Genomic DNA, 21,950 nt, shown 5'->3' with positions numbered 1-21,950 from the left:
TCGGGTTGTTTTGGAATACCCAACTTACAAGGCTTATCCTTCTTTGAAACAGCTCATGCTTGCTCATGTCATCCAATCTAAGGCAAGACACGACGACGCATGGATGCTTTCAGACACTGAAGAGTAGGTAGTTTATCCAAGCCAAATGCAACTGTCCGTTACTTCCGTTGAGAGGTACTATACCTTAGCCAGTGTCAGATGTAATTAAAAAAGAGAACAAAACCTCGGGATAAAAAAAAACAATGTGCTCACAGCATACTCTGCCTGAAACGCACGCCTCACCGTTAGCCTAGTCTGAAGGAATGTTATAATCTATAACTCATCTACTTGCAGATTCACCCGTGAATCAAAGTCTCTAAACATCCCGGGTTACCACTCTTTCAGCCTGTGTCTACGACGCCTCAATTACTGCTTGTGTCAAAAGACCGATTTCCCACCTATAAGCGGAAACAATCAACAACCCTCCAAACCAAAGACTTCAGCCCAGCCTAATATCAAACCCAATCGAAAATGTGTCCCCTGCTCGCTTCTCGTCGAGTCTTGCCACTAATGCGTCTCATCCTGATCCTGGGTATAAAGAGAGCAAGGTCAGGCAAGACTACCAAGGTTTTCCGATCTGCTTTACCATGAATGGCTTGCTGCCTGCTAAGTTGAGTTAGGTTTATCTTTTTTTGACAAGGGCAGGAGAGATGTTGCCGTACCTCGCCGGCGATCTATATCGTGCACGGAAGTTCTCGTTTCTTGGTTTGCATGTGAGCTGAACTGTGAGCTGAAATTGCATCTCATTTCCGTTCAAAGCGCGCATTACGTGACACTGGCATGACGACTTCTTGCAACCTTCATTCTTCAACTAAAGTAGCTATCGTCAGGGTATTAGAAAAATTGGTCGCTAGAAACATAAGGGACGAAATTAGTATGTCAGTTTATGCTACTTAGATTAAACTTCTTAGGTTTTTTTTATTTTTATACCCTAAAGCTTAGAGGTTAACTTTTCTGATGCCCGCTAAGTATTCCAGATATCCTACTCCAAGCACTGAGGGATCCCAATCCATACCTAGCACTTTCTCTGAAGGCTAAGTACAAAGACTAGCGGTTCTGTCTATGAACAATTCTTCAGCTTGCCCAAGTCTAACAGCGGAACCAGGCCGGCCCACAGCACTCAAGCATCGTATAACCATAGGGAGGGTGTATGCTACCCGAGTCCTTAGAATAGCGATTAGAATATATAAGGATTGGTTTTTATAGTGTGGTGTATTGCTATAGAGGCTCTTTGATCGTCTGAGAAGAACTGCTTGTATGTCATATCCTCGTTGATTGAATCGTCGGCAGACTAGAGGCAGTCATGCTTTTGGATAAAACTGTGGACTTCCCTCCATTTCTCCAAAGTCTTGTCTATAGATCCCCAATTGTTAGACTTCAACTTCGCTCGTATATCTTAGCGCATATATTATCTTTCTCGTAGATGCCTTCCTCAAAATCCTCGCGGAATCTCCCCCCCACCCGAATCCATCACTCCCATTGCTTTATCGGATCGTAGAGCGAATTCTGGAGTGGCTTTATGCGATAGGTATAGACATTGGAGATGAACCGTTAGAAGTGCCAAATTTGGCGGCCGCTAGGCTTTCGAAGTATCCTACCCGTTCCAGTGTTACTTCCGCCTCTATATAGACTCCCCGGATGAAAGTGAGGTATGGCGACTATTGTATATTCAATGTCTGGGATCTTGACTGTTGGTAGCCCGACTTTCTCGAAGAACCTATATTTAAATTAGAGATTGAAACATAGTAATAATTTAGACATACGGATCCGGTGGGAAAATTCCTCTCGTTGACTGTATTAGCCAAGCATAAACCTGGTGGCCAAAGGCTATCGCAACCAAAGGTCTAAATGTTTAATAATATCTAACCATAAGTCGGATAGTTCCTCAGCTGAAGTCAGTTGTGGTATTGAAGCCAGGGATAGGAGATACTAACTCTGAACCGCTTCTACTGGCCAGCCCAAGGGCTGGTTGAAATTAGCTATTTCTTCTAAGAACTTAATTAAAGTATTCAAGATATACGTTTAGGATAAAGCCATAGAAGTTAGGATATTCCTTACCAGACTATTTGAGGCTCGCTTGCCGTTTAGGATTCCGGCGCTATCGTGAGAAATCCGAAGAATGAAATTATATATCGCTCAGTATGATCAGTTGCATAAAAGATGAGCCAGCAAGTCGGCGGACAGGACCCCTTAACACTAATGTTCTACTATTAGAAAGCTTGCCACTATACTTTTTGACGCCATGTTGTTTTCGCGGATCGTGATGTTAACTCCGAATATATACTAAAAATGCTAGAAACCCAAGCAGATTGTATAGGAAAAATAATTATAGTTAGCCTTTAATTCGGTTTAAAGAGCGAAATAGAAATGAGAATCGCTAATGTAAAAATATTAGGCATATCACTAGTCTCACATAAGTAAGTGAAAGATATATAGAGAGTAGGATGAAAGAAGTAACCTTGGTTTTCTATTTACTATAGAAGAAAGGCTAGACTATATAGGTCTTAACTTTCTTCTAGAAGGTTCCTCTGATTATAAGGTGTTTGCATTAAGAATTGAGGAAAACATATAATAGATTTCAATAAGCAGCAATCCAGGCCAGGCAGTAAGCAAGCTAGATAAAAACTCTACTTAATATATAATAAAATTTCCACAAGATAACAATATATATATTAAAGCTAAATACTTTTATATTAACCAATTAACTTGTCAAGATGGCCGAGTGGTCTAAGGCGCTGCACTCAAGATAATATCCTATCTTACCTGGTTAGCTAGGTCTTGCAGTATCGAAAGATTCTTGGGTTCGAATCCCAATCTTGACATTTCTTTTTACTAAATTATCTTTTCAATAGTATGTCTTGGTTGAAACATATGACGAAACAAGAGATCAGACAATATCAAATAATCGTCAAGATGGCCGAGTGGTCTAAGGCGCTGCACTCAAGATATCATCTTACCCAGTTAACTAGGTCTTGCAGTATCGAAAGATTCTTGGGTTCGAATCCCAATCTTGACATCCTCTTTTTGCCTGTTAATTTAATTTATACTAAATAGTATACATAAGCTTATATGGACAGAGGACGAATTCTCTTCTTCGGACCGTCATGTCGTTAAAGAAAACGTATTCATACCTTACATTCTCGTATTTTCCACCCAGGGCTCCTGAAAGCAGCATGTGGCCGTTCCGGTGACAAGGGCCTCTAAGCCACCTCCAGATAGGACCTGCCAGGATCTGGATGTGATATTCGTCGAAGCCAAGCTGCTTCATATGCTTATGAAGTGATTGAACAAATAGTATACGCAGTAATACAATTCGGGGTCCAAAGATAAATGCGTCAGTGCCATGACTTTCATCAAATTTTCTTGCTGCTCCATGTTGAGCCAATATGTAAACGTCCATACAATTATAATACAATCAGTTCCAACCCTGGTTCGCTTTTCCTTTATAACGCCATCCGCCCTGACTTGTAAGCAGGAACCCCATTCTTTGTACCACCGTTCCAAATCAAATCAAGATTGGCTCGTTGGATCATTCTATTCTGTCCCGTCACCAGGCAGCGTTCGGCTGAGGCCAGCCTCAGCCCACCATTCATCGGGAATGTCTTCGCGCCGCGCTATGCTGTGTACGATACGTTGCATACTCATCCAATCTTCTTCTCTGCTATGCGTGTTGCTTCCAGACGTTGCGGGGTTCTCTTGATTGTGTCTTGTTCGTTCCGGGCCTTGCTCGTCATCTGAATTACCGACGGATAAGTGTCCCACCCAAGCTTGACGCGCTCGATTGTAGCCATTGTGGTTTGTGTGATCTCGGATTGATCTAGCGCGCCTCAAATGACCAACCACTGGACCATCCGGAGATCTTTGGTGCCTTGAATCAGAGCTAACTGCACCGCTGTCTCGACCAAACCAATTGCCGAAAGGGCTGTTGAGTTCTGGTTGTACGCCACGTCGCATCTCTTCTCGGCGTCGTCGAATTCGGTTTAGTATGGCTTGCGAACGATCGGGTTCTTCTGTCTCCGACCCCTCGCAGCCAGACTCACAAGCTTGATCTACTGCTGTATCCTGGGCTGGATCGGGAGTAGTGAACGAGGTGCCCGAGGTAGCGCCTGCACTCTGAGAAGCCATGATTGATGCAAAAGACGACCCTGCGCTCGGCGGTTGAGGGTCAGGGGTGAGGGTAGACAGAAGTGTGTCCCACACCTCAGGGCTGAGGCTCCTTTCGCGGTCGCCAAGCCCATCAAAGTTTCGGTTGCGTCGAGTAGCCGATGGCGGCGGGAGTCTGGTTAAGTTCTGACTTGCAAGATTTGCGCGAATCATTGCGCGGTACTCCTCGGGGTTGGACGGAGGACCATGAATCGAAGGCTGTAGCAAGAACGGGGGATATCTTCGAGCCGGGATTTCGTCATTGGGAAACGATGTCACTGCCTAAAATCAAACATCAATATGAAGTTCGATTTGGAATGGATACCTCAAGGCATCAAAGGATAAACTTACTATCTCATCCCTCAAAGTAGGTGAACCTGCACGGTTTACAGATGAAGTACTGCCATCCCTAAATAACGAGTGCAGACGGTTTTCAACATGGTCCCTTCTGCGTTCAGTGGATGCATTCATATCTCTCAGCACATCGCGCAGCGGCCTTGTTGTCAGGTCATTATCAGGGGGGAAACCAGTTTCCCATGATGCAGATTGATCATCACCGGGGCCAGGTATAAGGCTAGACTGTCGTAGTGATTCAAAATGGCGCATGATCCTGCGGCGTTCGGCGCGGTCAGTGACGCGACCAGTAGTGCGTGTGCGACGGATGCTGGAACGAGGTAGCGCTGTCGCACTCTTGTCGGCAGCTTTGGATGTGAGATCTGACTCGACTGGAGCGATAAACAGACTACACAATGTTAGTAAGTTTACATTTTGACAGGACAAGGCTGTCACTACTGCAACGAGTATGCAAAGACGGAGCGCGCGATATCAAGTAGCGGCTATGCGCATTCGCATTCGCAAGTTCAGCAGTGTGCAGTTGCGTGGATGTAATGAAGTGATGGCGATGTCGACAACGATGATATCCGTTGACCGGGGCATCACTACGCCGGCGCAATGACGATAAAGTTTGTGGATGGGGTTTAAAAAAACAAGGATGCGCTTACGGGAGTCCCATGGTTGAGGAAATGAAAAACGAATGACGAGATCGACGAAAAAAATTCAAATAAAAGGCCCAAGAAATATTTTAGGGCGGCGACAATGCTGAATGGTCCCAAATTATTATCATGAATTAGAATAGGCGATGCGATATGACAATAATGAAGATGTTGTTGCCTAGATAGGTAGTAAAGTTGATAAAGCCAGAAAGAAGCGTGAAGCGTGAAAGCGGGTAATTAACCAGTGGAGAGGATGAAAGAACGGAGTGGGCGAAGGGGTTTACGGTTGCGGTTGCGGGGTGTCAAGAGAGGTAGGGAGAGTAATAAAAATAAATCAACCAATTAAAAGAGTATCAGCTATTGCGGCTCTAAGGGGTGCCTACTTCGCGTACGCGTTTGAATTCACGTGTCGAGAGCCAATCAACGCGGATAGAGACCAACTGAAACACAGCCACATAACGCCACATGATACCACTTTATCGGTATTCGGAATCTGTGGCTTGAGCTCGATGAGCAATAACCCCACTACTTTCAACATCAATTGCCCCCAGTGAAAATTAATGGCGATACAAGACTCATTCATGTCTTGACGTCGATGATAATTGTCAACTTTCAAACATCACCAATTCATCAATCCGCTCTGGAACTGTTCTCAACAGCATCTCAGGAGCCTCATACGGCATTAGTAAACCCTATCGCCGGGCTCCGGTGAGATGCCGTCTCACTTAAACGTTCAATATGTCTTCCTCTCAGGAAATCAAGTTCGCTCTTAGCCGCATCAACCGTGTCCTGAAAGGAAAGAGAACAGCTGGTTACAGAGATATCCGCTTAGGTCTCGATCGTATCAAACGTGTCATCCCAAAGAATCAAGAGTGGAAAGGCATCCATGTCGCTGGAACAAATGGCAAAGGCTCAATATGCACCTTTCTCGGCGGCCTGTTCAGAATGGCCGGTTTCGGTTATGGAAGCTTCACGTCGCCCGCTATTCCAGAGAGACATAATGGAGTCATCATAAACGGCCTTTATGTGAATAAACGCATGTACGAGATGGAAATGAGGCATGTTGAGGAGAAGTGGCACCGAATTGCCACTGGCTGGACATATCAACACCTGGACGATCCCAAAGGTCTATCACCATTCGAAGCCGAGACGGCAACAGCATTCCGGGTTTTCAACAAGATGCACGTTCCCTATGGTATTATAGAGGTTGGTATGGGCGGCGCCACCGATGCGACCAATGCCATGAAGCAAAAGTCAGTCACTGTTATTTCCAAGATTGGTCTCGATCACCAAGAGTACCTCGGCAACACCATCGAAAACATTGCCAAAGTCAAAGCCGGCATTATGCGAAAAAATGTTCCCTGTATTGTTGACCACACTAACTCTCCTGCTGTCATACATGTTCTCCGACAACACGCCCGGGAAATTGGTACAAACATTATTCTTACATGGAAAGCCGAACCTCTACTCTTGACCCTCAACAACGAAAGATGGAAGCTTGAGAGTTACCAAGTGCAGAACTTGCTGTGCGCGGCCATGGCCTTCCGTCAACTGTTCCCACGACACCCAATCGACCTCAACATGCTCTTGAGTTCACATCCTTTCTTGCCGGGTCGGTTGGAAACAGTTCGCGTAGATTCGCCTAGCGTCGAGACGCCTCGAGATATCGTGGTTGATGGTGCTCACAACATGCTGGGCATTGAGGCGTTGTTCAAACATGTCTTCCACCGTTTACGTAAACAGGATCCAACTGTGCCAGTGACTTGGGTCATGGGCATGTCGGCCAGCAAAGATAAGCCTATATTGGAAATCATCGATAAGCTCGTTGAACCTCACGATAATTTTGCCATGGTCGAATTTACTCAAGGCCCCAATGATCCTCAACCGGCCCCCGCCCACTACGGTACTGAGCATGCTAGTGGTATTGTCGAAAACCCCGACGACCAAATCTACGATGGACTTCCCGATATTTCAGCTGCTCTACCCTGGGCGTGTGCCAAGTCCAAGGGTGGGCCGGTAGTTGTGACAGGGAGTCTTTATTTGATTCGCCAACTATTTGAGCTTAAGGACATTCACCGATCAAGGGAGCCGGGCATGAGAAGACCTGGGCGTTCCCAACTATATCGATTGAGCCAGCTTGCTAGGAAGAATAAACTCACGCCGCCTGAAAAACGTGAGTTCAAGGAAGCCAGGCGGCATTTTGAGCTATCGCCTCGTAAAAGCTCGGTTTTCCGTCGCACACAATCACGCAAGCCAAGATTACGAACAATAGCCCTGAGATTGGTGTGGAGAAAGCCAACGCGACGGATTCAAAGCAAGGCAGCATTTCATAAGCACCAGAGACGAGGTTATCTCCAGACCATCAATGCTCTCAAAAAAGATATGCAGGTGGCAGAGGAGACAGGAGAGGGACTCAAAAGTCCCGCAGATAGTCTTTTGGCCCGCATCGAAGACTTGGAGAAACAGGCCGAGATGCATAGAGAACAGTACGACGACGCTATGTTCAAACTGAGGGGATACAAAGCCGTACCGCACATGAAGTACATGACCCATCGCGAGATCTTTGGGTATCCCAAGAAGCCCAAAGCGCCAACCAAGTCTCCCTTCGCCGCCGCCAAGAAGACCAACAAGCCTAAGAAGAATAAGAAACCTGTTATGACGTGGAAAGACCGATCTCAGAGCTTCGGTGAAGAGCTTGCCGCTGCCGAGAAAGCGCGAGAATGGTCGATGAAAGAAGCTGCAATCATGAAGGCTGAGAGAGCCGAGAGGGATGCGAAGGATCCCGATGTCATCCTTCAAAGAAAGATTGAAGCCGGAAGAAGAGGCATGGGGCCGAACGACTCATGAGATGGTCGGGATGTTTTTGGAATATTAAAAGCTTGACTGTACTATACAAAGCGAATCATAAATTGGTCAGGGATCGGGGGATACAGGGATGTATAGGACGAGTCTGTACGATACGAGAATTGAGGGCACTGCCCATCTTGATCAACCTTGAAGCTTCAATTTTACATGAGCACTACAGCCGCGCGGATCTGTCTATGATGTTTGGGAATCAAACATCGTCAATCTGCACCCAAGTCTTTGGCTTGCTTCAGACATCACATGATCAGACCCTCACTTTGGGTCGTAAATGACATCTGAAGCTCCTCATGATATTCTGTCATATTCTGTCTCATCACCACCATCCACTAAACATCCGTTCACCCGATTATTCATATCATCACTATGACATCCGCGGACTCCACACATCTTATAATCGTCTGTTGCCACGGTGTTTGGCTCGGCGGTCCAACTCATGGCTACGACGAAAATGAATGGCTCATAGCCGACTTTCAACGTGGCGAAACTCCAACTTTTATCGAGCACATCAAGGCTGGAGTAGCAGCCCTTGCCGAAGATCACGACAGCGTTGCACCCGACAGGCAATTAGATGATGATAAAATAGGGTTTTCGAGGTCTTGTCAATTTGACGCACGGTCAACAAACTTTTCCAGGTCGTGGCTGGTATTCTCCGGGTATATGTTCAAGTCATAGCATACCTTCGGTGGACTAACTGTGTTATTAGAGCTGCAACACGCAAAGAATCGCAGATTTCCGAGGCAGCTGGATACAAGAACATCGCTGTCGCAAACGATTACTGGGGACTATTACCAGACGAAAAAGCTCGAGATGCTGTATTGTTGGAAGAGCGTGCTCTTGACTCATACCACAACATTCTCTTTTCTCGGTCACTCATCTATTCTCGTTTCAAGACATGGCCAACTCACACCACCGTTGTCAGTCACGGCTTTAAGAAAGCGCGGCTTATCGACGGCCACTGCTCGGCTATAGAGCTCAACCTAGATCGGGTCAACTTCATCGGTATAGATCCTCCTGGGATGGTAGCTGCGTCAAAGGACCAAGACAAGGAAGATGCTATGAAAGGCGTCGGTCTGGCTTTGGGGGAGTGGAAGGATGATCAACATGGTACAGGCGAGGTTCTTGCTGGCAAGAGAGCTAAGAGAAATCCTTGGGGCGTATGGCAGGGTCATTTTCCCCAAGATTTTGATCAGTGAATTTGCGTCGCAGATGGAGAATGGGTTTTAAGCTTTTGTTGCAAAGGCGAAGCAATAAGTAATCTAGATATTTATGCTGTAACTCTATAGGACACTTTTCTCTCCTTCTCTTACCTGACTCTTCCCTCGCGGTCCCTTTTCAACAGCATTTACCAAGAATCTCACAGCATCCTCTACCATATCAGCACTAAACTTATGCCCAACACCCTCATACACTCTATCATCCAATTCCACGCCTCCGTCTCGATACCAGCCCTTCTCGCCCACAGCCTCTTTCAGCATTGTGACAAACGGCTTGGCATTTGCATACGGAACTAGAGCATCATTGCCTCCTGAGCAGAGAAGCAATTTCTTGCCTCTGATGCGCTCGTCAAAGATAGTTCTCAGACGAGTCTGCTCGGTAGTTGGTAAAGCTCCAGAAGGGATAGGCGAAGTACCAAAAAGTAGCGTTTTGGGATCATGAGAGCTGCAGGTCCCGACAAGGTCCTTTGGGAAATACTTGCTTCCGATGAAATCGGCACCGCAGTCAAGATTCGCTTGCGCAGCACGATCGCTCATGAGGTCTGTTATCTCATCAGCTTCAATCCCTTTCTCGTACTTTTCAACTTCGACTTACTTGCGAAATCAGGGCATCCGATGATTACTACAGCTGCATCAATCCTCTTTTCTCCAAAGAAGGCCTGCCAGGCACTATGCCCACCTAAACTCCAGCCCAAACAAACATGTGCGTCGATTTCGCTACCAAGATACCCAGAGACAAGGTCCATTAGACCACTCATATCAGCCACTCCACCTTTTACCATACCAAACATGTCAATAGCATGCGTAGAGTTGCCTTTATCCCATGCATGGTTCGCTGCCTCGCTGACAAGTCTAGTTCCATGGTTAGGCATGTCAAAGGACAGGGCGACGAGGCCTCGCTTGGGGTTTGGTCCAGCTTTGGATGTCCACGCTGAGATGGTGCGCTTTGCAATGTCGTGAATTCTTGCTCGTGTTCTGGTTCGGGGGTGTAGGAGCCAGAGACATGAGACTGGGACGTTGGGAGACAACTCATCGAGACCGTAGACGTCGACGAGCAAACCCGCCATGGGGATTGTCTTGACGGAGATGGATGGCGGGTCTGGTAGACCCTTGGTAGCGTATGTGTCTGCCATAATGATATTTTATTGTATGTAGAATAATGGATGTTGATTGTTCTAGATAGTATCAAACCGAGCGTTATATCACAGTTGCATGGTGTTGCAGATCAGCATGTGGGTCTAGGGTAGCGGAGCCGGTGTCGGTCATAATACTTATTGCATCATGACATAGTTCTAATGTGAGATATCAAAAATAAAACCGAGTCTTTACTGATTGATATTTAAAACTGTAGTCTATAGTCTTTACGTGAGTGAGTGTGTATGTGTTGGGTTTGTTGTGAGAGGAAAAGATGATATTGTAGATGCTGGTTGTGGTCCGAATGTCAGCGGTAAACCAACATGTACAAGTCGCCAATTCGACAATTATAGTAAAGCTATTGTTACTGAAGGCTCAATAATTCAGATAAAACCTTGAACCTTTTTCAATCGTAGGTCGATTATCTGGTGCGAAATATCAAGGCGCTCCTGGCACACAAACAATATTTCGGTTGTAATAAACATAACAGCTCAAAAGAATTATCAATTCACGCAATGCTGCGGTTGCTTTACGTAAACTAAAGTATATAAAAAAAAGACATCCATCGCCATGCTGCTGGAAAAGCAGAGGAAACTATAAAACAAAAGAACCAAAAAAGAACTGCCCAGCCTTTCCTCAACGCCATTGTGCGGTATCGTGCCTTGTCCCGTTTGCCCACTGCCTTTGTCCCAACCCAACCCAGCCCAGTTTCTTTATGCTACCCACAAAAATGTGCCTTGATTCGAAAAAAGGGAAGGAGAAAAGAAAAAAGAAGGAAGAAGGATCGTTTTGGTCTTCCAGTGTCTTTTATAACCGAATGCGGTTCGAGATTGTTTGTCTGTAGTACTGCCGAGTGTATCTCGACACGTCTGGGTAGTCTTGTTCCATCTCTTAGTCGACCTTCCAGTGGTCGTGCTCATCAGAGCCGAGATAGAGCTCGACACCGTACAAAACCATGGTCAGTCCGATGTTAGCCCATTGCCAGTTGCTGCCCTCGACATCGCCTCCTCTTAATGTCCAGCCGTCGGGGCCATCGCTGGTGGAAAAATGTTGCAGGAGTAGACTTGTGTAAACCGCTATTAAAAGTGAGGGCGAGAACCAGCTGAGGAATCCAAGGAATTTGCTGGCAGTCTCAGAATCCTCCCAATCAGGCTCTTGCATCATAGCTCGGGCGCCTGATTCGCGGATTGAAGGGATGATGCGTGTAGCGCAGTAGAATACCAATGAACGGTATGTCAGGGATATGATGACCGAGGGTGTGATGGTCTGGAAGGCCGCATATAGCAGGGCCAAAGATGAGTGGACGGCGGAGGGCAATGATCCTAGCATATGGAGGAAAGTTGAGTATGATGCCATAATGACAGGTGGTAGAGGAGGAATGTCGGATTCCGAGTTGTCCTGGCCGTGCGTTTGGTCGGCGTTCTCTGATGGTAGGTAATCGGTAAAGATTTGGTAAATGCAGAGGACGATGTAGGCAAAGAGGAGCGATGATTCAATAGGGTTGCCGCGACCACTGCCGATACCAAAGGCGCACAGAAACACAGCAGTGGTCATTGCGATACCAATGAGGGTGGCATCGAGGTTGCCAATTTGAGGGAATTGTGCGACCCTCCAGAGGAAGTAGACGGCACTGGCCATAGTAGAGCTGGAGAGAACCAGAAGGACAATCTGCAATAGTGTTAATATGTGATATATTCATTTCTCCCGAATAAAAACTCACCAACCAAGTGTCGCTTCTTCCACGGTTGACAAGCCACCTAGTGAGTTGTCCTGCAGCCTGGATAACCAACAAGGTACAGAAGCCCTCCAAGAGTTGGAACACGGGTCCCGAATATCGTAACACATTATCCCATGTACCCAGGGTGACCGTCTCGATCAAACCGTCCTTACCAAACATCCATTCCCTCCAGCTTGTGCTCTTGGAGTTGAACAAACCACCGACTGTTCGCTCCACCCAGTTCGTGTTGCCAGCGTCGACAGCAAACTGACCCAACGCCCAGATGAGGAGGGTAGGGATGATGATCCATTGCGACAGCCGTAGGAACCCAGTTAGGAAATACCGCGAGCGTGACTTTTCGGGTGTTAGAAGCTCGAGGCTGGAGTATATGAAGTAGAAGAGGAACAGGGCTAGACTGTAAGCCAGCCCACTGTCGCGACCGCCGACATCGAAGGCGACGGGGATCGAGAGGACGATGCTGAGCAGGAAGATGGAGCTGAAGAGCGCCTTGAATAGCCACCACATCGGAGCGAAGAGATGGCAGGCGTAGGCGGCGCCGAGGGGAGGGTATCGGGATCGATTTCGTTGCGTTCAGCAGCAAGTGGGCATCCAAGTGCGGTCAGGCGATGGCGGAGGATATCGTGGCAGTTTAAAGATGTCGCCTGGTGTGTGGAGTTGCTCAAGGGTAGATTTTGCCCATCGATAAGGCTCGTTTCGATCGGCTTGTGAAAGTGCGTGCGATATAATTTAAGGCCGGCTACTAGCGAGAGGGTCCAGGCGGGACAGGGACGAAAGATACAGAGCTCGAGCAGGTAAGTTGTGAGTAGAGATTGACAAGACCGAACAGATCAGAACAGACGGTCAGTTTCCAAAGTTGGTGGTTGACCAGTCTAAAATTCACGGTACGTAGCGTAACTCTCACAGCAGTTCTCAGCTGTTGGTAATTGTTTGAGTGTGACTTGAACCCAAGGCGATGCAATGTGGCAGTTGGAGGTAGCGACCAGTTTTTGCTTATCGTCCGCTATCTTCACGTGGCAAAGACAGTGTAGCAATAGCGCAGTGCAGGGCATCACAGAGAAGATCACATCACCCAGAAGCTCAGGCCAGCCTTCAGCGTCACTCGGCCGCTAAAACAAGTTGACGGAGGGGTGACGATTAGCACGTGTCATTCGAACAGTGAGTATCATCTCTGATTTAAAGCAACAAAAACAGAACTAAAGAATGTTACTGCCCGGAAAACCAAGTTTCAGATTTATAAAAAGACAGGTTTATTTGTTCTATTTTTGACTGATTGACCAAGCAGAGTCTGTGTTGATGATCTGGCTTGGTTGATCGATAGCGTCACATCGACATGATAGGCCTGCAGCACATCTCACAAACAAGAAAGCAGATCAGTACCTACATGCAGCAAGGAAGGATCAGGACGATGACAGCATCAATGAACTTGTTATGGCACATGTGTTACGCAGATAAGGAAACCTCTCTGTGAGTCTGCTTATCAGCAATACACCGCGATGCATGAGTTCCACTTGGGTCAGAATAAGGTCAAATGATGCCCATGAGGATATCCGATAATTCTTGACTTACCGACTGATAAGGTTCATGATCAAACACATTTGGCATAGTTTGATCCTGTCATGAGTCCCTTGAAAATTGATTCTGCGCTTACATGAATATGCTTGTGTCCGACTTTGTGTCCACCTTGGTGTTCGGCACCGGAAAAACATCAACACTCCCCACTTTGGCCAAGAATTTGTCCCCGATGTCGTATCGTAGCCTCCTCATTCTGACTCCTACATCATCACAACCACTTCACGCCTCTTTGCACCACTTTTCCCATCTTTGTTTCCACGAACCCAACTTCCGCCCGACGCTTTATTCATTTCTGAAATGATGCTGTGTATTTGCGCTAGTGCTATGATACTCGTGTCTTTCTATGCCCACCATCTTGACATTTGCCCATCTAACTTCTCACTGCCTTGCCTTGCTTTGCTTTGCCTTCCATGCCTAATCTTTAAACTCGCTGCACAACACATTGATATACATTTTCTTGCCTTGCTCCTTTCCATTCCATTTCGACATAAAAAAAAACGCAAACGTCCAATATTGGTCCAACCGCCTCAATTCCTACGATACGATATGACATGACACGACCCGACACGCCATGCTGCCATCCAAATCCACGAACGCGCTGTATAGAATAGCAAGTGCTTCTATACTGGGAGGAAGGAACTGCCATGCGAAAGATATCCATTAACGGCGCGAAGCTTTGCTGTATGTTTGTTGAGAAGACAATTCATTGGGAAAATCGCGTCGTATTGAGACATCTATTTGCTAGTGCAGCCTAAAGATATTCACATGTAATGCAAGTGCATGTAAATATCCTTTCCATTTATTATCAATTGAAATCAATTGCACACACCTACATCCTGTGGTGTTGTATCACTGTCATGTTGTGTGTTGTGGTTGCGCGACATATTGTTGCGTGGAGACACAAGATTGTGTTGAGACACACTGGAGATGATGTTGTGTTGTGTGGTGTTGGACTTCAACTCGTTGCGGAAAATTTTGCAGAAGCGAGGACACATCACGATGACTTCAAAACACCTTGGAATCATCACGGTGCTGCGTTTTGCGGATAATCGAAACCTTCACGCTGGCGCAGTTCACGATGCTGCTGTCGGCTGCCCAACAGCCTCTACCCCCACAGCGCAGTGAGCCCTCACCACTACGTACATTACCGCCAGTCTCAACCACCACGAACAGCCCCACCACCAGCACCTCATTACTCAGCAGAAGGACTAGGACCTGCCAATGCTATATAGGTTGTCCTAATTGACAATATTTCCAAGGGGGAGCAGGGGCGCCAGCGGAACTGGTCAGGTCAAGCTGCTCTCGCCTGGTGGATAAGGGGTTCAGACAACAACAACAACTACGAAGATCAACGATTCGATTCCTGACAACAACGACAAAACCGAGGGGCGAGGTTTGCAGCAGGCGCCCGAGGGTCAGGTCAAACTGCAGCCCCCCAATTCAACGCCACAACGCCAATATAGATAACGAATGATAACGGATAAATAATAACAGAACACAACAAACAGGGGCACCTACAGCGGCGCCTTCGGGTCAGGTCAAGCTGTAGACCCCGAACCCGACGCCACAACACCAAGAGATGTAGGAGCCGTCCGGGGCTCCGAACTCTTTTGTCAGTTTGGTATATGATTTTTTTTCGCGGGTTGACTTGGTGATGTGAAAATGTATTATGTCTTGAACTTGTATTTTGTTTGAGGACGTAGGAGGGTTGCGAAAGTGAATAAGGTATTATCTGAGATATATGTAATGCAATTGAGTAATACCTGATGTGATGCAATTAAATGATGTTTGGATTGGAATTGAAGAATATAGTACTGCGTGGGTAGCTTGTGCAATTGAAGATATCTAGCAATTGGAAATATTACTTTTGAGAAACCTCGTTCTGTGATATGACATTTGGCATGACCAAGTGAAGTTGAAAAAAGTGTCACGCTATTGGTTGCAATATCAATCGCCCAGAGATCGCCAAGGTCTGGGCACTAGCTTGGCGACAACCTCAATTGAATGTGGGTATTTGACGACACAGACGCTCACGACATTACCTCTGAGGAATAAGCTTAAATGGCCCACTTGCACACAGACTTGCGCTCCCCGAGCTCCCCGTCACTGGAAGAACGAAACGACAAGAAGTTGAGCTTTGCAATTACGTGAGAGAATGACTCCGACAATCCACAAAGACACCGACGAGCCGGAAGTTCAATTGCAGCTTGGATGTCGTTTTTCAAGGATACGATGGTGCAACAGCAGGGTTTGGATTGATTGCAGAGCCAGGAATAGCACCACTCTTGTTGCCGTTGTTGGAGTAAGCATTCCAGACCCCCGGGGCGAAAGGCAAAGTCACTGCAGCATCTATTTAGCTTCCGACGAGGCTCAGACTAGAACATCACACTATTCCATTGAGAAATCACATCATTTGAACTCCCCGTGTGCAAGTGGGACAAAGATTTGGCAATGGCTATCACAATACTCTCGATTCGGGGTCTTTGGTCTGGTACCAGAATACGTTTGATGCAGAAACAGCTCTCAGATAGAGTGAAGCCGACGTAGCATCGAAGCTGCATGGGCGCTGATCAGTTCCTTGGTTACTTACTCTTGGATCCGAATCAGATGTCTTTCAATCCTGCAATGTCATCATAAGTGATAGCAGTTGCATAATCACCCACCTGATGAACGCCTCGTTCAATAGCTGATATTGCGTGCGACTCGTTAGTCGCAGCTTATGAGCTTAAACTGTTGGACCAACAAACATTGTAGATCGAGCTACACTGAGATTGGTTTCGCCGCTCGGAAGTTCTGTACGTAACATCTACGTTAACTTGGGATCAGAGCTTCAAGACCCACGCCTGAGAAGCTATGACCCGACCCAGTTCAGGACCTTGGAACTAGATTTCCAAGGGCATTGTTGAAAACTCCATGTTCAAAACCGGGGCGCAGGAAACAATGAAAAAAGTCTTTGTGGACTTGTACTGGAGGCATTGCTTCTGTTCTCTTGCGAATCTCATGGCAGTCTGGGGGTAACGCTATAAAGCCTCCTCTAGGCAGACGTTTTAAATCAAGATCAACCAGACGGAGGCCCCGGTGAGTTTTGCGTTTTAAACGATGATACTGCAGAAACTGGGCTTTACTGGCTGACGTGCAGCTTCAGTTCTGGGTCGTCGGGGTTAATGACAGGCCTAGCCCGGATGTTCGGCACATGGCGTGAGTCGAGTGGGGGCATCGTTCGCCGTTCCGTGTGGATATACGACGGCCGTATCTAACGTTAGTAGCCATTTGGCTGCACTCCGTGGTGTGTGGAACATTTGATCCTCCATGAGTGGTGTGTTATGTTGCACTTTTGAGAGTCAATATCATCCTAGCGCAAGCTTTGCAGAGAAAAGAGGACCAAGGAGGAGTGATGTGAAGGATTTCCGAAGGGGCAATTGCAGAGATTGATGACCAGAAAAGTCCCGTTTCCAGTCTAGCAGCAAATCTCTTTGTCCAGGTAGGGAACAGGCTCTGGTAGAATCCGTGTGGCCAATGAATGGTACTGTAACTTGGAAGTGATCGTTGGTATCGTAACCTGTTGTAGAATGCAGTAGGGATGATGTCTGAGATTAGAGATTCCCCAGACCCTTTAAAATGCAGGTTGATTCCCATCCTTTTCTGCAGCTTGTCCATCCAGCACTTGTCCGCTTGTGTTTTTGTGCCTGGCCCTTATTCTTCTTTTGATCTTGCGATTTCGTCATCGCCAGCTTGGTAGTACGTCGGAATCCTAACCACACAAACACACCAATTGGCCATCCAAATAAGCACTTGTATTGTGTCTCGATAGATCAAAGATGACCGAAAAAAGATCCCTCGGAAGCGGGAGTCAAAGTCCAGACCCCGAGCGTCGCCAATCTGAAGTTCAGACACCCTCGTCACGATGGGCATCTCTATTTGGTGGAGCAGGCGTCACGGTCGGCCCTCGCATCGCTCAACTCCCTGAATTCGTCAGGCGTGATATTTCCGACTCAGAAGACTCCAGCTCTGCCATTCTCAACAAACAATTGCAAGCTGAACAAGGAGAGCAGATTCAGTACCGTACTTGCTCATGGCAAAAAACTGCTGGGCTACTCTTTAGCGAGTATATTTGTCTTGCTATCATGAGTTTCCCATGGTCGTATAGTGTGCTCGGTTTGGTGCCTGGTATTATCCTCACTATCGTCATTGCTCTCATCGTTCTTTACACCAGTCTTGTCCTTTGGGAGTTTTGCTTGCGTCACCCAGAAATGCGCGATGTTTGTGACATTGGCCAGATGCTGTTTTGGGACAAGAAGTGGGCGTGGTGGGCAACTGCTGTGTGCTTCATTCTGAATAACACCTTTATTCAGGGTCTTCATGTGCTGATTGGAGCCAAATATCTCAACACCATGACTGAGTCGGATGACATTGGCCACTGTCGGACAGTCATGTTCTCGGCTGTTGTTGCCATCATCAGCTGGGTCTGCTCACTACCCAGGACTTTCGACATGATGGCCAAGCTTGGCACAGCCTCGGCCTTTTTCACCTTCATTTCCGTCTTGCTTGCTGCCATCTTCGCTGGTATTCAGGACCACCCATTTGGATACGATCCCGCAAAGCTGGGCCAGCCCATCGTCACCGCTATCCCGGTTAAAGGAACAACGTTTGTCAACGGAATGTCCGCCTTTCTCAACATCAGCTACACCTTCATTGGCCAGATCACCCTGCCAAGTTTTATTGCCGAAATGCGAGACCCTCGGGACTTCCCCAAGGCCCTTTGGGCGTGCACAATTGCGGAAATCATTGTCTTCAGTCTTGTTGGAGCCATTGTGTACAACTACACAGGCAATCAATATGTGACAGCACCAGCCTTTGGATCTCTTGAAGATCTGTACAAGAAGGTTGCGTTCTCGTTCATGATCCCGACCATCATCTTCCTTGGGTGTCTGTACGCTTCAGTTTCGGCTCGCTTCGTCTTCTTCCGACTTTTCCGAAACTCCAAGCATTTGAACAGCCACACTATTATTGGTTGGGGATCTTGGAGCGGAATTCTTCTCGTGACTTGGGTTTTTGCTTTCATCATTGCCATGATCATCCCATTCTTCAACTCTCGTAAGTATTCTTTGAGATAAAAACGTGTTTCGGCAGCCGCTAACATTCCTGTCAAGTTCTTTCCGTCATGTCGTCTCTGTTCGATAGTTGGTTCGGCTTCATCTTCTGGGGTGTTGCATACTTCCGAATGCGCACTGCTGATAAAGAGGCTGGCCGACATCATAGTAAGGTGACCGATCTTGCCGGCAACATCCTGAACCTTGTTTTGATTGCGGTTGGTATTGTGTTCCTTACTGTTGGCACGTACGCCAGTGTGCAAGGTATCATTGATCAGTACGCTGCTGGTACAGTTTCCGGCGTCTTTTCGTGTGCATCAAACGGTCTTTGATGAGGAGATGTGATGAATTTGAAGGAAAAGATGTCCCTCCGTTGGAAAGCGGATGAGCGGTAGAGGAAGACATGACGAGTATATACCCCTTGCGATCACGATGTGCAGTTGGCAACGTTTTCTGATAACGATATCGAGACGGACTTTATTTTGGTTCAGTTAATCTTTATGAATTGATTCCGTGCCGTGTTCTATCGTGACGAAAAGTGACGTGAAGTTGGTGAGGGTGGTTGTTGAGGTTGAGTTTGGGGCTCTTGGTCTTGAATTTAATATTAGCCACCAACCAGGCCTCTTGCCAAGAATGCCCAGAAACTTGGCGTCATCTGGAACTTCCCATTTCTTCGCGCTGATGTTAAAGGTCATTCATCGAATCAAACAGGCGATGCATGTCAAATGGAAGCCACTTTATTATTGTTATAAGCGAAAAGTAAATGCTGGCGGGCTACTATACTTAGTACCTATGTACTGTTCGACGTGCAAGTACTGTTACGTCAAGTTGTAAGAGGTATCCAATTGTCGCCATTGCTATTTACTACAAATGACACATCTAGCTGGAAAATAAACGTCTGTTGCTAGTTGGGTAGTAAATACCTAGATAACTAGATAGAACATCATCAAAATTGCAAGAAAAAGATCAACATTTCAGTACTCGTATTCGCACCTTACAGTCCAGCCTGTTCAACCCACTCAATTAAAGAAGATGGCCCTACCAGATAACCGGAATTATAAATCTCACTTGACATAAAGGGAGTCTGAGCTTCCAACAAATACCGAACAATCAATCGTATGGTGTTTATGTTTATCAGCGGAACAATGGCACCACTCGAACCACTTCCCCTCCCGCCTTTTATTACTACCAGACACGTATTTATTTTTGTGTATTAGTCGGTGAATTAATTGATTCTCAAATCGTACAAGTACCTGAATAGAATAATTAGTACTATAGATAAGAATAAAAACTCTTAATACTGATATTGATATCAAACAGACACGTCCACGCCATCTAATTCGCCCCTCTGAGTGGTCTTCTGTCCTTCTCAAAATGCCCCGCCTTTTCACCCCTCAAAAACGGGCTACGATTCGGGTCCCCTGAATTTGGGTCGCCCCTCTCCCCGCCAGCCCCTAATCGAAACTTCATTGGATCTTCACCGCCTTAGGGTCCACGTACATAGTAGCTTTCTTTTATTTTGTGCCCCTGCAACTTTGACAACCTGGAAATAGGGAGGAGGCAAATATCAAGCTTCTTTTAAGCTCTCTCTTCCATTCTTTCTCTGTTTTCCCCCTACTTCGACATCATCCTAAAAACAGAAAAAAACAAAGTCGCCATGTCCTCTACTGTTACTTCGAGGGCAAAGGGCAATGGCCCTTCTGCGCCAGAGCACAACGACGTCGCCGACAAGACAAACGATTTCTTCTGGACATATACCGAGGAACCTCATCGAACTCGTCGTCTTGCCATTATCAAGGCTCACCCAGAGGTTCGTTATGCCCTCCGCCCTTTCTTTTCAATAGCTAACGTAGCTCCCTACAGGTCACCAAGCTCTGCGGTCCCGAACCTCTTACGAAATGGGTCGTCCTCGGCGTCGTTTCCCTCCAAGTCTTCCTCGCATGGATGCTTCAGTCAACACCTTTCTTCTCGTGGAAGTTCTGGGCTGTAGCGTACGTGTTTGGTGCGACCGCCAACCAAAACCTTTTCCTCGCTATTCACGAGATTTCGCATAACTTGGCTTTCAAGAGTCCTCGTCTTAACCGTTTGATCGCCATCTTTGCCAATCTTCCCATTGGCATTCCCTACAGCGCTTCATTCCGAGTATGTCACAATAACAAATCCGAAAGCTAGAGATTTTAGCTAACTCTCTGTTTAGCCTTACCATCTTACCCACCACAAGTCCCTTGGTGTTGATGGCCTCGATACCGATCTTCCTACTGCTTTCGAGGCAGTCTTTCTCGATTCGATTCTCGGAAAGGCTTTCTTCTGCACTTTCCAGATCTTCTTCTACGCCCTTCGACCCATGGCCGTCTACCGCATCCCCCTGACTCAGATCCACGCCCTCAACATCTTCGTTCAGGTATCCTTCGATCTGGTTCTCCTCAAGTACGGCTCTGTCAACTCTCTCCTCTACCTGCTGCTCTCTTCCTTCCTTGCAGGAAGTCTGCACCCTTTGGCCGGCCACTTCATCGCAGAGCACTACGTCTACGAGACCGTCACACCATCCGCTCGCGATCCCGAGAACAAGATCCCCGTCCCCGAGACCTTTTCCTACTACGGACCTCTCAACTGGTTCACCTACAACGTCGGTCTTCACAACGAGCACCACGACTTTCCCGCTATTCCCTGGACCCGTCTCCACGCTGTGCGAGACATCGCTCACGAGTTCTACGACCCCTTGCCCCGCCATGAGAGCTGGTGCTACGCCATCTGGCGCTTCATCTTTGACGAGAACGTTGGCATGAGCTGCCGCGTCAAGCGCAAGCAGGGTGGCCGTCTTGTTGGAGGCGGTGCTGTTGCAGACTGGAAGCAGTCCGAGATTGAGGCGATTTAGAAAGAGGACAAAAGCATACGATAGAATACATACTTTGTAATAGTTGAATTTTTTGTTGGGGTTTCCAATCAACACCAAAGAGCAAGAGATGGCTCTGATTTTCTGATTTTCTGATTTTTACTCTTCGTTTGGCTGCGGGTTAGTCGCAATAAGAAGATTCGACCAAGACAAAAGCACAATAGAGTGTAGATCTTTTGCGTAAGGCGTTCTAGGCTACGAATATAAAACACATGAGATCTCCAAACGACGATCATAATTAAGCGAGTGTCGTAGTATTTATTGGCGATC

The 21,950-nt window shown here is 46.9% G+C and overlaps 7 protein-coding genes across 7 annotated transcripts; 4 read left to right on the top strand and 3 right to left on the bottom strand.

Annotated features, from left to right (window-relative positions):
- Nucleotides 1-3,573: 3,573 nt before the first annotated feature.
- On the bottom strand, nt 3,574-5,194 carry FSST1_006218 (uncharacterized protein; the record flags this gene model as incomplete). Its single annotated transcript, XM_083232566.1, has 3 exons — nt 3,574-4,464; nt 4,534-4,924; nt 5,184-5,194. The coding sequence occupies 3 exons, from the start codon at nt 5,192-5,194 to the stop codon at nt 3,574-3,576; spliced, it is 1,293 nt and encodes a 430-aa protein (XP_083089648.1).
- Nucleotides 5,195-5,912: 718 nt separating this feature from the next.
- Nucleotides 5,913-8,021, top strand: FSST1_006217 (bifunctional folylpolyglutamate synthase/dihydrofolate synthase; the record flags this gene model as incomplete). The annotated part of the gene is made up of 1 exon (XM_083232565.1): nt 5,913-8,021. The coding sequence occupies one exon, from the start codon at nt 5,913-5,915 to the stop codon at nt 8,019-8,021; it is 2,109 nt and encodes a 702-aa protein (XP_083089647.1).
- Nucleotides 8,022-8,402: 381 nt separating this feature from the next.
- On the top strand, nt 8,403-9,232 carry FSST1_006216 (uncharacterized protein; the record flags this gene model as incomplete). Its single annotated transcript, XM_083232564.1, has 2 exons — nt 8,403-8,692; nt 8,743-9,232. 2 exons carry the CDS (start codon nt 8,403-8,405, stop codon nt 9,230-9,232), a joined length of 780 nt encoding a protein of 259 aa, XP_083089646.1.
- Nucleotides 9,233-9,316: 84 nt separating this feature from the next.
- Nucleotides 9,317-10,386, bottom strand: FSST1_006215 (Alpha/Beta hydrolase protein; the record flags this gene model as incomplete). The annotated part of the gene is made up of 2 exons (XM_083232563.1): nt 9,317-9,795; nt 9,849-10,386. The coding sequence occupies 2 exons, from the start codon at nt 10,384-10,386 to the stop codon at nt 9,317-9,319; spliced, it is 1,017 nt and encodes a 338-aa protein (XP_083089645.1).
- Nucleotides 10,387-11,278: 892 nt separating this feature from the next.
- On the bottom strand, nt 11,279-12,629 carry FSST1_006214 (ICE2-domain-containing protein; the record flags this gene model as incomplete). Its single annotated transcript, XM_083232560.1, has 2 exons — nt 11,279-12,055; nt 12,108-12,629. The coding sequence occupies 2 exons, from the start codon at nt 12,627-12,629 to the stop codon at nt 11,279-11,281; spliced, it is 1,299 nt and encodes a 432-aa protein (XP_083089644.1).
- Nucleotides 12,630-17,515: 4,886 nt separating this feature from the next.
- Nucleotides 17,516-19,119, top strand: FSST1_006213 (transmembrane amino acid transporter protein-domain-containing protein; the record flags this gene model as incomplete). Its single annotated transcript, XM_083232559.1, has 2 exons — nt 17,516-18,791; nt 18,848-19,119. 2 exons carry the CDS (start codon nt 17,516-17,518, stop codon nt 19,117-19,119), a joined length of 1,548 nt encoding a protein of 515 aa, XP_083089643.1.
- Nucleotides 19,120-20,444: 1,325 nt separating this feature from the next.
- On the top strand, nt 20,445-21,662 carry FSST1_006212 (fatty acid desaturase-domain-containing protein; the record flags this gene model as incomplete). The annotated part of the gene is made up of 3 exons (XM_083232558.1): nt 20,445-20,597; nt 20,651-20,929; nt 20,985-21,662. The coding sequence occupies 3 exons, from the start codon at nt 20,445-20,447 to the stop codon at nt 21,660-21,662; spliced, it is 1,110 nt and encodes a 369-aa protein (XP_083089642.1).
- Between the last annotated feature and the right edge of the window lie 288 nt (nt 21,663-21,950).

The sequence above is a fragment of the Fusarium sambucinum genome, chromosome I (genome assembly GCF_050947815.1).
Source record: "Fusarium sambucinum isolate potato_lamoka chromosome I, whole genome shotgun sequence".
Classification (NCBI taxonomy): domain Eukaryota; kingdom Fungi; phylum Ascomycota; class Sordariomycetes; order Hypocreales; family Nectriaceae; genus Fusarium; species Fusarium sambucinum.
Note: the sequence above shows the minus strand (reverse complement) of the source record. Positions and strands in the feature narration are given on the sequence as shown.